The sequence below is a fragment of the Salvelinus namaycush genome, chromosome 30 (genome assembly GCF_016432855.1).
Source record: "Salvelinus namaycush isolate Seneca chromosome 30, SaNama_1.0, whole genome shotgun sequence".
Classification (NCBI taxonomy): domain Eukaryota; kingdom Metazoa; phylum Chordata; class Actinopteri; order Salmoniformes; family Salmonidae; genus Salvelinus; species Salvelinus namaycush.
Window position 1 is genome coordinate 2069107 of NC_052336.1, and position 14094 is coordinate 2083200.

Sequence of the window (14094 nt, forward strand, 5' to 3'; positions counted from 1 at the left end):
ATCTGCTTTATTAGAGATGTCTAGAACCCAAACCATCTGATCTGCTTTATTAGAGATGTCTAGAACCCAAACCATCTGATCTGCTTTATTAGAGATGTCTAGAACCCAAACCATCTGATCTGCTTTATTAGAGATATCTAGAACCCAAACCATCTGATCTGTTTTATTAGAGATGTCTAGAACCCAAACCATCTGATCTGTTTTATTGGAGATGTCTAGAACCCAAACCATCTGATCTGCTTTATTAGGGATGTCTAGAACCCAAACCATCTGATCTGTTTTATTGGAGATGTCTAGAACCCAAACCGTCTGATCTGATTTATTAGAGATGTCTAGAACCCAAACATTCTGATCTGTTTTATTGGAGATATCTAGAACCCAAACCATCTGATCTGCTTTATTGGAGATGTCTGGAACCCAAACCGTCTGATCTGCTTTATTGGAGATGTCTAAAACCCAAACCATCTGATCTGCTTTATTAGAGATGTCTAGAACCCAAACCATCTGATCTGTTTTATTGGAGATGTCTAGAACCCAAACCATCTGCTTTATTAGAGATGTCTAGAACCCAAACCATCTGATCTGCTTTATTGGAGATGTCTAGAACCCAAACCATCTGATCTGTTTTATTGGAGATATCTAGAACCCAAACCATCTGATCTGCTTTATTGGAGATGTCTGGAACCCAAACCATCTGATCTGCTTTATTAGAGATATCTAGAACCCAAACCATCTGATCTGATTTATTGGAGATGTCTAGAACCAAAACCATCTGATCTGCTTTATTGGAGATGTCTAGAACCCAAACCATCTGATCTGTTTTATTAGAGATGTCTAGAACCCAAACCATCTGATCTGTTTTATTGGAGATGTCTAGAACCCAAACCATCTGATCTGTTTTATTGGAGATGTCTAGAACCCAAACCATCTGATCTGCTTTATTAGAGATGTCTAGAACCAAACCATCTGATCTGTTTTATTGGAGATGTCTAGAACCCAAACCATCTGCTTTATTAGAGATGTCTAGAACCCAAACCATCTGATCTGCTTTATTGGAGATGTCTAGAACCCAAACCATCTGATCTGTTTTATTGGAGATATCTAGAACCCAAACCATCTGATCTGCTTTATTGGAGATGTCTGGAACCCAAACCATCTGATCTGCTTTTTTAGAGATATCTAGAACCCAAACCATCTGATCTGATTTATTGGAGATGTCTAGAACCCAAACCATCTGATCTGATTTATTAGAGATGTCTAGAACCCAAACCATCTGATCTGATTTATTAGAGATGTCTAGAACCCAAACCATCTGATTTGTTTTATTGGAGATGTCTAGAACCCAAACCGTCTGATCTGATTTATTAGAGATGTCTAGAACCCAAACCATCTGATCTGCTTTATTGGAGATGTCTAGAACCCAAACCATCTGATCTGTTTTATTGGAGATGTCTAGAACCCAAACCATCTGATCTGCTTTATTAGGGATGTCTAGAACCCAAACCGTCTGATCTGTTTTATTGGAGATGTCTAGAACCCAAACCGTCTGATCTGATTTATTGGAGATGTCTAGAACCCAAACCATCTGATCTGCTTTATTGGAGATGTCTAGAACCCAAACCATCTGATCTGTTTTATTGGAGATGTCTAGAACCCAAACCATCGGATCTGCTTTATTGGAGATGTCTAAAACCCAAACCATCTGATCTGCTTTATTGGAGATGTCTAGAACCCAAACCATCTGATCTGTTTTATTGGAGATATCTAGAACCCAAACCATCTGATCTGCTTTATTGGAGATGTCTGGAACCCAAACCGTCTGATCTGCTTTATTGGAGATGTCTAAAACCCAAACCATCTGATCTGCTTTATTAGAGATGTCTAGAACCCAAACCATCTGATCTGTTTTATTGGAGATGTCTAGAACCCAAACCATCTGCTTTATTAGAGATGTCTAGAACCCAAACCATCTGATCTGCTTTATTGGAGATGTCTAGAACCCAAACCATCTGATCTGTTTTATTGGAGATATCTAGAACCCAAACCATCTGATCTGCTTTATTGGAGATGTCTGGAACCCAAACCATCTGATCTGCTTTATTGGAGATGTCTGGAACCCAAACCGTCTGATCTGCTTCATTGGAGATGTCTAAAACCCAAACCATCTGATCTGCTTTATTAGAGATGTCTAGAACCCAAACCATCTGATCTGTTTTATTGGAGATGTCTAGAACCCAAACCATCTGCTTTATTAGAGATGTCTAGAACCCAAACCATCTGATCTGCTTTATTGGAGATGTCTAGAACCCAAACCATCTGATCTGTTTTATTGGAGATATCTAGAACCCAAACCATCTGATCTGCTTTATTGGAGATGTCTGGAACCCAAACCATCTGATCTGCTTTATTAGAGATATCTAGAACCCAAACCATCTGATCTGATTTATTGGAGATGTCTAGAACCCAAACCATCTGATCTGATTTATTAGAGATGTCTAGAACCCAAACCATCTGATCTGATTTATTAGAGATGTCTAGAACCCAAACCGTCTGATCTGATTTATTAGAGATGTCTGGAACCCAAACCGTCTGATCTGCTTTATTGGAGATGTCTAGAACCCAAACCGTCTGATCTGTTTTATTGGAGATGTCTATAACCCAAACTATCTGATCTGTTTTATTGGAGATGTCTGGAACCCAAACCATCTGATCTGCTTTATTAGAGATATCTAGAACCCAAACCATCTGATCTGATTTATTGGAGATGTCTAGAACCCAAACCATCTGATCTGATTTATTGGAGATGTCTAGAACCCAAACCATCTGATCTGTTTTATTGGAGATGTCTAGAACCCAAACCATCTGATCTGTTTTATTGGAGATGTCTAGAACCAAAACCATCTGATCTGCTTTATTGGAGATGTCTAGAACCCAAACCATCTGATCTGTTTTATTAGAGATGTCTAGAACCCAAACCATCTGATCTGTTTTATTGGAGATATCTAGAACCCAAACCGTCTGATCTGTTTTACTGGAGATGTCTGGAACCCAAACCATCTGATCTGCTTTATTGGAGATATCTAGAACCCAAACCATCTGATCTGATTTATTGGAGATGTCTAGAACCCAAACCATCTGATCTGATTTATTAGAGATGTCTAGAACCCAAACCATCTGATCTGATTTATTAGAGATGTCTAGAACCCAAACCATCTGATCTGATTTATTAGAGATGTCTAGAACCCAAACCATCTGATCTGATTTATTAGAGATGTCTAGAACCCAAACCATCTGATCTGATTTATTAGAGATGTCTGGAACCCAAACCGTCTGATCTGCTTTATTGGAGATGTCTGGAACCCAAACCGTCTGATCTGCTTTATTGGAGATGTCTAGAACCCAAACCGTCTGATCTGTTTTATTGGAGATGTCTATAACCCAAACTATCTGATCTGTTTTATTGGAGATGTCTGGAACCCAAACCATCTGATCTGCTTTATTAGAGATATCTAGAACCCAAACCATCTGATCTGCTTTATTGGAGATGTCTAGAACCCAAACCATCTGATCTGATTTATTGGAGATGTCTAGAACCCAAACCATCTGATCTGTTTTATTGGAGATGTCTATAACCCAAACTATCTGATCTGTATTATTGGAGATGTCTAGAACCCAAACCATCTGATCTGTTTTATTAGAGATGTCTAGAACCCAAACCATCTATTGGAATAGAGCAGGTATACCCCAGGGGTATGCGCAATGCCGTCAGGGGTACGCCAAATAAAAATGTGATTCACATTTTTTTATTTTATTCTAATTATTATATTTATTATAATAATAATCCATTTATATTTTCCAACGGATCTCACCACAGATCTCCTCAGAGGGAGCTTCAATAGATTTATTTTTTCTTTCCCCTAATTGTCATCTGACCCTTTTTGTTGAAGATTAAACCATCTGGGTGAGTTTTTTTTTTCTTGCTTGAGTAGCCTCGTTTCCCTGCCAAAAATAAAATTAAACCATCTAGTGTTCAGCGAAATAACAACACAATGTCAAATACAGGTAGCTCTAGTCAAATAATTAACATCCAATCACATGAACCGTTACTCTCTCGCGGGAATTCCACTAACGGTCCGTATGTAGCCAAACGTAGCTGCTGCTCATGTTGGTATCTGTACTGATGGCGCTAAAGCCATGACAGGGAGACATAGTGGAGTGGTAACGCGCGTGCAAGCAGTTGCTCTCGCCGCCACTTGGGTAGAACTGCAGCATCCACCGAGAGGCTCTTGCTGCCAAGGGAATGCCTGACAGCTTGAAAGACGTTTTGGACACTACAGTGAAAATGGTTAACTTGGCTAAAGCAAGGCCCCTGAACTCTCGTGTATTTTCTGCACTATGCAATGATATGGGTAGAGACCGTGTAACGCTTTTACAACACACAGAAGTGTGCTGGTTATCAAGGGGAAAATTATTGACGCTTTTTTAAATTGAAAGACGAGCTTAAAGTTTCTTTACTGACCATAATTTTCACTTGTCTGACTGCTTGCATGATGACGAGTTTCTCACACGACTGGCCTATCTGGGTGATGTTTTTTCTCGCCTGAATGATCTGAATCTAGGATTACAGGGACTCTCTGCAACTATATTCAATGTGCGGGACAAAATTGAGGCAATGATTAAGAATTTGGAGCTCTTCTCTGTCTTCATTAACAAGGACATCATTGTTGGATTTTTTTGTGTGCAAATGAACTCAAGCTTACAAACAATGTCAAATGTGATATAGCGAAGCACCTGAGGTGAGCTGGGTGCGCAATTACGCAGGTACTTTCCCGAAACGGACGACACAAACAACTGGATTCGTTATCCCTTTCATGCCCCGCCTCCAGTCCACTTACCGATATCTGAACAAGAGAGCCTCATCGAAATTGCAACAAGCGGTGAATTTAATCAGAAGCCACTGCCAGATTTCTGTATTGGGCTGCGCTCAGAGTATCCTGCCTTGGCAAATCGCGCTGTTAACTGATGCCTTTTGCAACCACGTGCCTATGTGAGAGTGGATTCTCGGCCCTCACTAGCATGAAAACTAAATACAGGCACAGACTGTGTGTGGGAAATGATTTAAGACGGAGACTCTCCAATTACAACCCAACACTGCAGAGTTATGTGCGTCCTTTCAAGCACATCCTTCTCAATAACCTGATTAGAGGAAACGGAGGCGGAGTAGGGGAAACGGAGGCGGAGTAGGGGAAACGGAGGCGGGGTAGGGGAAACGGAGGCGGGGTAGAGGAAACGGGCGCGGGGTAGAGGAAACGGGCGCGGGGTAGAGGAAACGGGCGCGGGGTAGAGGAAACGGGCGCGGGGTAGAGGAAACGGGCGCGGGGTAGAGGAAACGGGCGCGGGGTAGAGGAAATGTAGGCGGGGTAGAGGAAACGGGCGCGGAGTAGAGGGCACGGGCGCGGAGTAGAGGGCACGGAGGCGGGGTAGAGGAAACGGGCGCGGGGTAGAGGAAACGGGCGCGGGGTAGAGGAAACGGGCGCGGGGTAGAGGAAACGGGCGCGGGGTAGAGGAAACGGGCGCGGGGTAGAGGAAATGTAGGCGGGGTAGAGGAAACGGGCGCGGATGCGGAGTGGGGGGTAGGGGACGCGGAGTAGGGGAAACAGACATGGATGTGAATATTTACCTTCTTTACCTATGCAGGTGAACTTTGGGAAGGTTCCCATGGTGATGCGTCAGCCCTTTTCCAGTAATATCAGGAGGAACTTCCTGTCTGGGATTCACGTGGAGTTTAAACAGTCACCTCATCAGAGAAGTCTCCGGGCCCAGCTACACTGGCTACAGGTAACATCCCCACCCCTACACCCCTACACCCTAACCTCTACATATATATACTACTCCCTACACCCTAACCCCTACACCCTAACCCCTACATATATATACTACACCCTAACCCCTACACCCTAACCCTCGTTTAAACAGTCACCTCATCAGAGAAGTCTCCGGGCCCAGCTACACTGGCTACAGGTAACATCCCAACCCCTACACCCCTACACCCCTACACCCTAACCTCTACATATATATACTACTCCCTACACCCTAACCCCTACACCCTAACCCCTACATATATATACTACACCCTAACCCCTACACCCTAACCCCTACACCCTAACCCCTACATATATACTACTCCCTACACCCTAACCCTAGTTTAAACAGTCACCTCATCAGAGAAGTCTCCGGGCCACATCCCAACCCCTACATATACTACACGCTACACCCTAACCCCTACACCCTAACCTCTACATATATATACTACTCCCTACACCCTAACCCCTACACCCTAACCCCTACATATATACTACTCCCTACACCCTAACCCCTACACCCTAACCCCTACACCCTAACCCTTACATACTAGAGATACCCGTGTGTTCCAGGTATCTCTGGTGATATTAAACCCTTGTCTTTACGGGGTGTGTTCCAGGTATCTCTGGTGATATTAAACCCTTGTCTTTACGGCGTGTGTTCCAGGTATCTCTGGTGATATTAAACCCTTGTCTTTACGGCGTGTGTTCCAGGTATCTCTGGTGATATTAAACCCTTGTCTTTACGGCGTGTGTTCCAGGTATCTCTGGTGATATTAAACCCTTGTCTTTACGGGGTGTGTTCCAGGTATCTCTGGTGATATTAAACCCTTGTCTTTACGGCGTGTGTTCCAGGTATCTCTGGTGATATTAAACCCTTGTCTTTAGGGCGTGTGTTCCAGGTATCTCTGGTGATATTAAACCCTTGTCTTTAGGGAGTGTGTTCCAGGTATCTCTGGTGATATTAAACCCTTGTCTTTACGGCGTGTGTTCCAGGTATCTCTGGTGATATTAAACCCTTGTCTTTACTGCGTGTGTTCCAGGTATCTCTGGTGTTCCAGGTATCTCTGGTGATATTAAACCCTTTGTCTTTACGGCGTGTGTTCCAGGTATCTCTGGTGATATTAAACCCTTGTCTTTACGGCGTGTGTTCCAGGTATCTCTGGTGATATTAAACCCTTTGTCTTTACGGTGTGTGTTCCAGGTATCTCTGGTGATATTAAACCCTTGTCTTTACGGCGTGTGTTCCAGGTATCTCTGGTGATATTAAACCCTTGTCTTTACGGCGTGTGTTCCAGGTATCTCTGGTGATATTAAACCCTTTGTCTTTACGGTGTGTGTTCCAGGTATCTCTGGTGATATTAAACCCTTGTCTTTACGGTGTGTGTTCCAGGTATCTCTGGTGATATTAAACCCTTGTCTTTACGGCGTGTGTTCCAGGTATCTCTGGTGATATTAAACCCTTGTCTTTACGGCGTGTGTTCCAGGTATCTCTGGTGATATTAAACCCTTGTCTTTAGGGCGTGTGTTCCAGGTATCTCTGGTGATATTAAACCCTTGTCTTTACGGCGTGTGTTCCAGGTATCTCTGGTGATATTAAACCCTTGTCTTTACGGCGTGTGTTCCAGGTATCTCTGGTGATATTAAACCCTTGTCTTTACGGCGTGTGTTCCAGGTATCTCTGGTGATATTAAACCCTTGTCTTTACGGCGTGTGTTCCAGGTATCTCTGGTGTTATTAAACCCTTGTCTTTACGGCGTGTGTTCCAGGTATCTCTGGTGTTCCAGGTATCTCTGGTGATATTAAACCCTTGTCTTTACGGCGTGTGTTCCAGGTATCTCTGGTGATATTAAACCCTTTGTCTTTACGGCGTGTGTTCCAGGTATCTCTGGTGATATTAAACCCTTGTCTTTACGGAGTGTGTTCCAGGTATCTCTGGTGATATTAAACCCTTGTCTTTACGGCGTGTGTTCCAGGTATCTCTGGTGATATTAAACCCTTGTCTTTACGGTGTGTGTTCCAGGTATTTCTGGTGATATTAAACCCTTGTCTTTACGGCGTGTGTTCCAGGTATCTCTGGTGATATTAAACCCTTGTCTTTACGGCGTGTGTTCCAGGTATCTCTGGTGATATTAAACCCTTTACGGCGTGTGTTCCAGGTATCTCTGGTGATATTAAACCCTTGTCTTTACGGCGTGTGTTCCAGGTATCTCTGGTGATATTAAACCCTTGTCTTTACGGCGTGTGTTCCAGGTATCTCTGGTGATATTAAACCCTTGTCTTTAGGGAGTGTGTTCCAGGTATCTCTGGTGATATTAAACCCTTTGTCTTTACGGCGTGTGTTCCAGGTATCTCTGGTGATATTAAACCCTTGTCTTTACGGCGTGTGTTCCAGGTATCTCTGGTGATATTAAACCCTTGTCTTTACGGCGTGTGTTCCAGGTATCTCTGGTGATATTAAACCCTTGTCTTTACGGCGTGTGTTCCAGGTATCTCTGGTGATATTAAACCCTTGTCTTTACTGCGTGTGTTCCAGGTATCTCTGGTGTTCCAGGTATCTCTGGTGATATTAAACCCTTGTCTTTACGGCGTGTGTTCCAGGTATCTCTGGTGATATTAAACCCTTGTCTTTACGACGTGTGTTCCAGGTATCTCTGGTGATATTAAACCCTTGTCTTTACGGCGTGTGTTCCAGGTATCTCTGGTGATATTAAACCCTTGTCTTTACTGCGTGTGTTCCAGGTATCTCTGGTGATATTAAACCCTTGTCTTTACGACGTGTGTTCCAGGTATCTCTGGTGATATTAAACCCTTGTCTTTACGGCGTGTGTTCCAGGTATCTCTGGTGTTCCAGGTATCTCTGGTGATATTAAACCCTTTGTCTTTACGGCGTGTGTTCCAGGTATCTCTGGTGATATTAAACCCTTGTCTTTACGGTGTGTGTTCCAGGTATCTCTGGTGATATTAAACCCTTTGTCTTTACGGCGTGTGTTCCAGGTATCTCTGGTGATATTAAACCCTTGTCTTTACGGCGTGTGTTCCAGGTATCTCTGGTGATATTAAACCCTTGTCTTTACGACGTGTGTTCCAGGTATCTCTGGTGATATTAAACCCTTGTCTTTACGGCGTGTGTTCCAGGTATCTCTGGTGATATTAAACCCTTGTCTTTAGGGCGTGTGTTCCAGGTATCTCTGGTGATATTAAACCCTTGTCTTTACGGCGTGTGTTCCAGGTATTTCTGGTGATATTAAACCCTTGTCTTTACGGCGTGTGTTCCAGGTATCTCTGGTGATATTAAACCCTTGTCTTTACGGCGTGTGTTCCAGGTATCTCTGGTGATATTAAACCCTTGTCTTTACTGCGTGTGTTCCAGGTATCTCTGGTGATATTAAACCCTTGTCTTTACTGCGTGTGTTCCAGGTATCTCTGGTGATATTAAACCCTTGTCTTTACGGCGTGTGTTCCAGGTATCTCTGGTGATATTAAACCCTTGTCTTTAGGGCGTGTGTTCCAGGTATCTCTGGTGATATTAAACCCTTGTCTTTACGGCGTGTGTTCCAGGTATCTCTAGTGATATTAAACCCTTGTCTTTACGGCGTGTGTTCCAGGTATCTCTGGTGATATTAAACCCTTGTCTTTACGGCGTGTGTTCCAGGTATCTCTGGTGATATTAAACCCTTGTCTTTACGGCGTGAGTTCCAGGTATCTCTGGTGATATTAAACCCTTGTCTTTACGGTGTGTGTTCCAGGTATCTCTGGTGATATTAAACCCTTGTCTTTACGGCGTGTGTTCCAGGTATCTCTGGTGATATTAAACCCTTTGTCTTTACGGCGTGTGTTCCAGGTATCTCTGGTGATATTAAACCCTTGTCTTTACGGCGTGTGTTCCAGGTATCTCTGGTGTTCCAGGTATCTCTGGTGATATTAAACCCTTGTCTTTACGGCGTGTGTTCCAGGTATCTCTGGTGATATTAAACCCTTGTCTTTACGGCGTGTGTTCCAGGTATCTCTGGTGATATTAAACCCTTTGTCTTTACGGCGTGTGTTCCAGGTATCTCTGGTGTTCCAGGTATCTCTGGTGATATTAAACCCTTGTCTTTACGGGGTGTGTTCCAGGTATCTCTAGTGATATTAAACCCTTTGTCTTTACGGCGTGTGTTCCAGGTATCTCTGGTGATATTAAACCCTTGTCTTTACGGCGTGTGTTCCAGGTATCTCTGGTGATATTAAACCCTTGTCTTTACGGGGTGTGTTCCAGGTATCTCTAGTGATATTAAACCCTTGTCTTTACGGCGTGTGTTCCAGGTATCTCTGGTGATATTAAACCCTTGTCTTTACTGCGTGTGTTCCAGGTATCTCTGGTGATATTAAACCCTTGTCTTTACGGCGTGTGGTCCAGGTATCTCTGGTGATATTAAACCCTTGTCTTTACGGCGTGTGTTCCAGGTATCTCTGGTGTTCCAGGTATCTCTGGTGATATTAAACCCTTGTCTTTACGGCGTGTGTTCCAGGTATCTCTGGTGATATTAAACCCTTTGTCTTTACGGCGTGTGTTCCAGGTATCTCTGGTGATATTAAACCCTTGTCTTTAGGGCGTGTGTTCCAGGTATCTCTGGTGATATTAAACCCTTGTCTTTACGACGTGTGTTCCAGGTATCTCTGGTGATATTAAACCCTTGTCTTTACGGCGTGTGTTCCAGGTATCTCTGGTGTTCCAGGTATCTCTGGTGATATTAAACCCTTGTCTTTAGGGCGTGTGTTCCAGGTATCTCTGGTGATATTAAACCCTTGTCTTTACGGCGTGTGTTCCAGGTATCTCTGGTGATATTAAACCCTTGTCTTTACGGCGTGTGTTCCAGGTATCTCTGGTGATATTAAACCCTTGTCTTTAGGGCGTGTGTTCCAGTTATCTCTGGATGATAATAAACCCTTGTCTTTAGGGAGTGTGTTCCAGGTATCTCTGGTGATATTAAACCCTTGTCTTTACGGCGTGTGTTCCAGGTATCTCTGGTGATATTAAACCCTTGTCTTTACGGCGTGTGTTCCAGGTATCTCTGGTGATATTAAACCCTTGTCTTTACGGCGTGTGTTCCAGGTATCTCTGGTGATATTAAACCCTTGTCTTTACGGTGTGTGTTCCAGGTATCTTTGGTGATATTAAACCCTTGTCTTTACGACGTGTGTTCCAGGTATCTCTGGTGATATTAAACCCTTGTCTTTACGGTGTGTGTTCCAGGTATCTCTGGTGATATTAAACCCTTGTCTTTACGACGTGTGTTCCAGGTATCTCTGGTGATATTAAACCCTTGTCTTTACGGCGTGTGTTCCAGGTATCTCTGGTGTTCCAGGTATCTCTGGTGATATTAAACCCTTGTCTTTAGGGCGTGTGTTCCAGGTATCTCTGGTGATATTAAACCCTTGTCTTTACGGCGTGTGTTCCAGGTATCTCTGGTGATATTAAACCCTTGTCTTTACGGCGTGTGTTCCAGGTATCTCTGGTGATATTAAACCCTTGTCTTTAGGGCGTGTGTTCCAGTTATCTCTGGATGATAATAAACCCTTGTCTTTAGGGAGTGTGTTCCAGGTATCTCTGGTGATATTAAACCCTTGTCTTTACGGCGTGTGTTCCAGGTATCTCTGGTGATATTAAACCCTTGTCTTTACGGCGTGTGTTCCAGGTATCTCTGGTGATATTAAACCCTTGTCTTTACGGCGTGTGTTCCAGGTATCTCTGGTGATATTAAACCCTTGTCTTTACGGTGTGTGTTCCAGGTATCTTTGGTGATATTAAACCCTTGTCTTTACGACGTGTGTTCCAGGTATCTCTGGTGATATTAAACCCTTGTCTTTACGGTGTGTGTTCCAGGTATCTCTGGTGATATTAAACCCTTGTCTTTACGGCGTGTGTTCCAGGTATCTCTGGTGTTCCAGGTATCTCTGGTGATATTAAACCCTTGTCTTTACGACGTGTGTTCCAGGTATCTCTGGTGATATTAAACCCTTGTCTTTACGGCGTGTGTTCCAGGTATCTCTGGTGTTCCAGGTATCTCTGGTGATATTAAACCCTTGTCTTTACGGCGTGTGTTCCAGGTATCTCTGGTGATATTAAACCCTTGTCTTTACGGCGTGTGTTCCAGGTATCTCTGGTGTTCCAGGTATCTCTGGTGATATTAAACCCTTGTCTTTACGGTGTGTGTTCCAGGTAGACAACCAGTTGACTGGAGCGATATTTCCCATTGTATTCCACCCTGTTCCTCCTCCGAAGTCCATCGCTCTGGACTCAGGTAACTGCGGTCTCCCCGGTACATGGCTGTGTGTGTGTGTGTGTGTGTGTGTGTGTGTGTGTGTGTGTGTGTACATAATGGTGTTCTCTAATTGGTTCTCTGTGTCTTTCATCCTCAGAACCAAAGCCTTTTATGGACGTCAGCATCATCACCAGGTTTAACCAACACAGTCAGGTCACGCAGTTCAAGTGAGTCTTCTGCTTATACCCCCCTGCACTGTTAGTGTGCACACTTCTGTTTAGTGTACACACTTCTGTTTAGTGTACACACTTCTGTTTAGTGTACACACTTCTGTTTAGTGTACGCACTTCTTTTTAGTGTACGCACTTCTGTTTAGTATACACACTTCTGTTTAGTGTACACACTTCTGTTTAGTGTGCACACCTCTGTTTAGTGCACACTTCTTTTTAGTGTACTCTTATTTTTCCTTATTTTTTATAGTTAAAGAGACGTAGTCCTTGATTGATATTTAGTTTTAGTGTCGTGTTTTAGTTCAGGGTGAATCCTTCACCAGTCTCTCTGATCTGTGTTTTAGTTCAGGGTTAGTCCTTCACCAGTCTCTCTGATCTGTGTTTTAGTTCAGGGTTAGTCCTTCACCAGTCTCTCTGATCTGTGTTTTAGTTCAGGGTTAGTCCTTCACCAGTCTCTCTGATCTGTGTTTTAGTTCAGGGTGAGTCCTTCACCAGTCTCTCTGATCTGTGTTTTAGTTCAGGGTTAGTCCTTCACCAGTCTCTCTGATCTGTGTTTTAGTTCAGGGTGAGTCCTTCACCAGTCTCTCTGGTCTGTGTTTTAGTTCAGGGTGAGTCCTTCACCAGTCTCTCTGATCTGTGTTTTAGTTCAGGGTTGAGTCCTTCACCAGTCTCTCTGATCTGTGTTTTAGTTCAGGGTGAGTCCTTCACCAGTCTCTCTGATCTGTGTTTTAGTTCAGGGTGAATCCTTCACGAGTCTCTCTGATCTGTGTTTTAGTTCAGGGTGAGTCCTTCACCAGTCTCTCTGATCTGTGTTTTAGTTCAGGGTGAGTCCTTCACCAGTCTCTCTGATCTGTGTTTTAGTTCAGGGTTGAGTCCTTCACCAGTCTCTCTGATCTGTGTTTTAGTTCAGGGTTGAGTCCTTCACCAGTCTCTCTGATCTGTGTTTTAGTTCAGGGTGAGTCCTTCACCAGTCTCTCTGATCTGTGTTTTAGTTCAGGGTGAATCCTTCACCAGTCTCTCTGATCTGTGTTTTAGTTCAGGGTGAGTCCTTCACCAGTCTCTCTGATCTGTGTTTTAGTTCAGGGTGAATCCTTCACCAGTCTCTCTGGTCTGTGTTTTAGTTCAGGGGTGAGTCCTTCACCAGTCTCTCTGATCTGTGTTTTAGTTCAGGGTGAGTCCTTCACCAGTCTCTCTGATCTGTGTTTTAGTTCAGGGTGAGTCCTTCACCAGTCTCTCTGATCTGTGTTTTAGTTCAGGGTGAGTCCTTCACCAGTCTCTCTGATCTGTGTTTTAGGTCAGGGTGAGTCCTTCACCAGTCTCTCTGATCTGTGTTTTAGTTCAGGGTGAATCCTTCACCAGTCTCTCTGATCTGTGTTTTAGTTCAGGGTGAATCCTTCACCAGTCTCTCTGGTCTGTGTTTTAGTTCAGGGTGAGTCCTTCACCAGTCTCTCTGATCTGTGTTTTAGTTCAGGGTTGAGTCCTTCACCAGTCTCTCTGATCTGTGTTTTAGTTCAGGGTGAATCCTTCACCAGTCTCTCTGATCTGTGTTTTAGTTCAGGGTGAATCCTTCACCAGTCTCTCTGATCTGTGTTTTAGTTCAGGGTGAGTCCTTCACCAGTCTCTCTGATCTGTGTTTTAGGTCAGGGTGAGTCCTTCACCAGTCTCTCTGATCTGTGTTTTAGTTCAGGGTGAGTCCTTCACCAGTCTCTCTGATCTGTGTTTTAGTTCAGGGTGAGTCCTTCACCAGTCTCTCTGATC

General features: G+C 43.7%; 1 protein-coding gene across 1 annotated transcript in view; it reads left to right on the plus strand.

Annotated features, from left to right (window-relative positions):
* Positions 1–14094, plus strand: part of LOC120024761 (vacuolar protein sorting-associated protein 13C-like) — a 190907-nt gene that overhangs the window by 142148 nt on the left and 34665 nt on the right. Inside the window, exons 50-52 of the mRNA XM_038969047.1 lie at positions 5698–5838; positions 12064–12145; positions 12264–12333. Of these exons, the coding sequence (XP_038824975.1) occupies positions 5698–5838; positions 12064–12145; positions 12264–12333 (293 nt within the window). The remainder of the gene's footprint in view (positions 1–5697; positions 5839–12063; positions 12146–12263; positions 12334–14094) is intronic.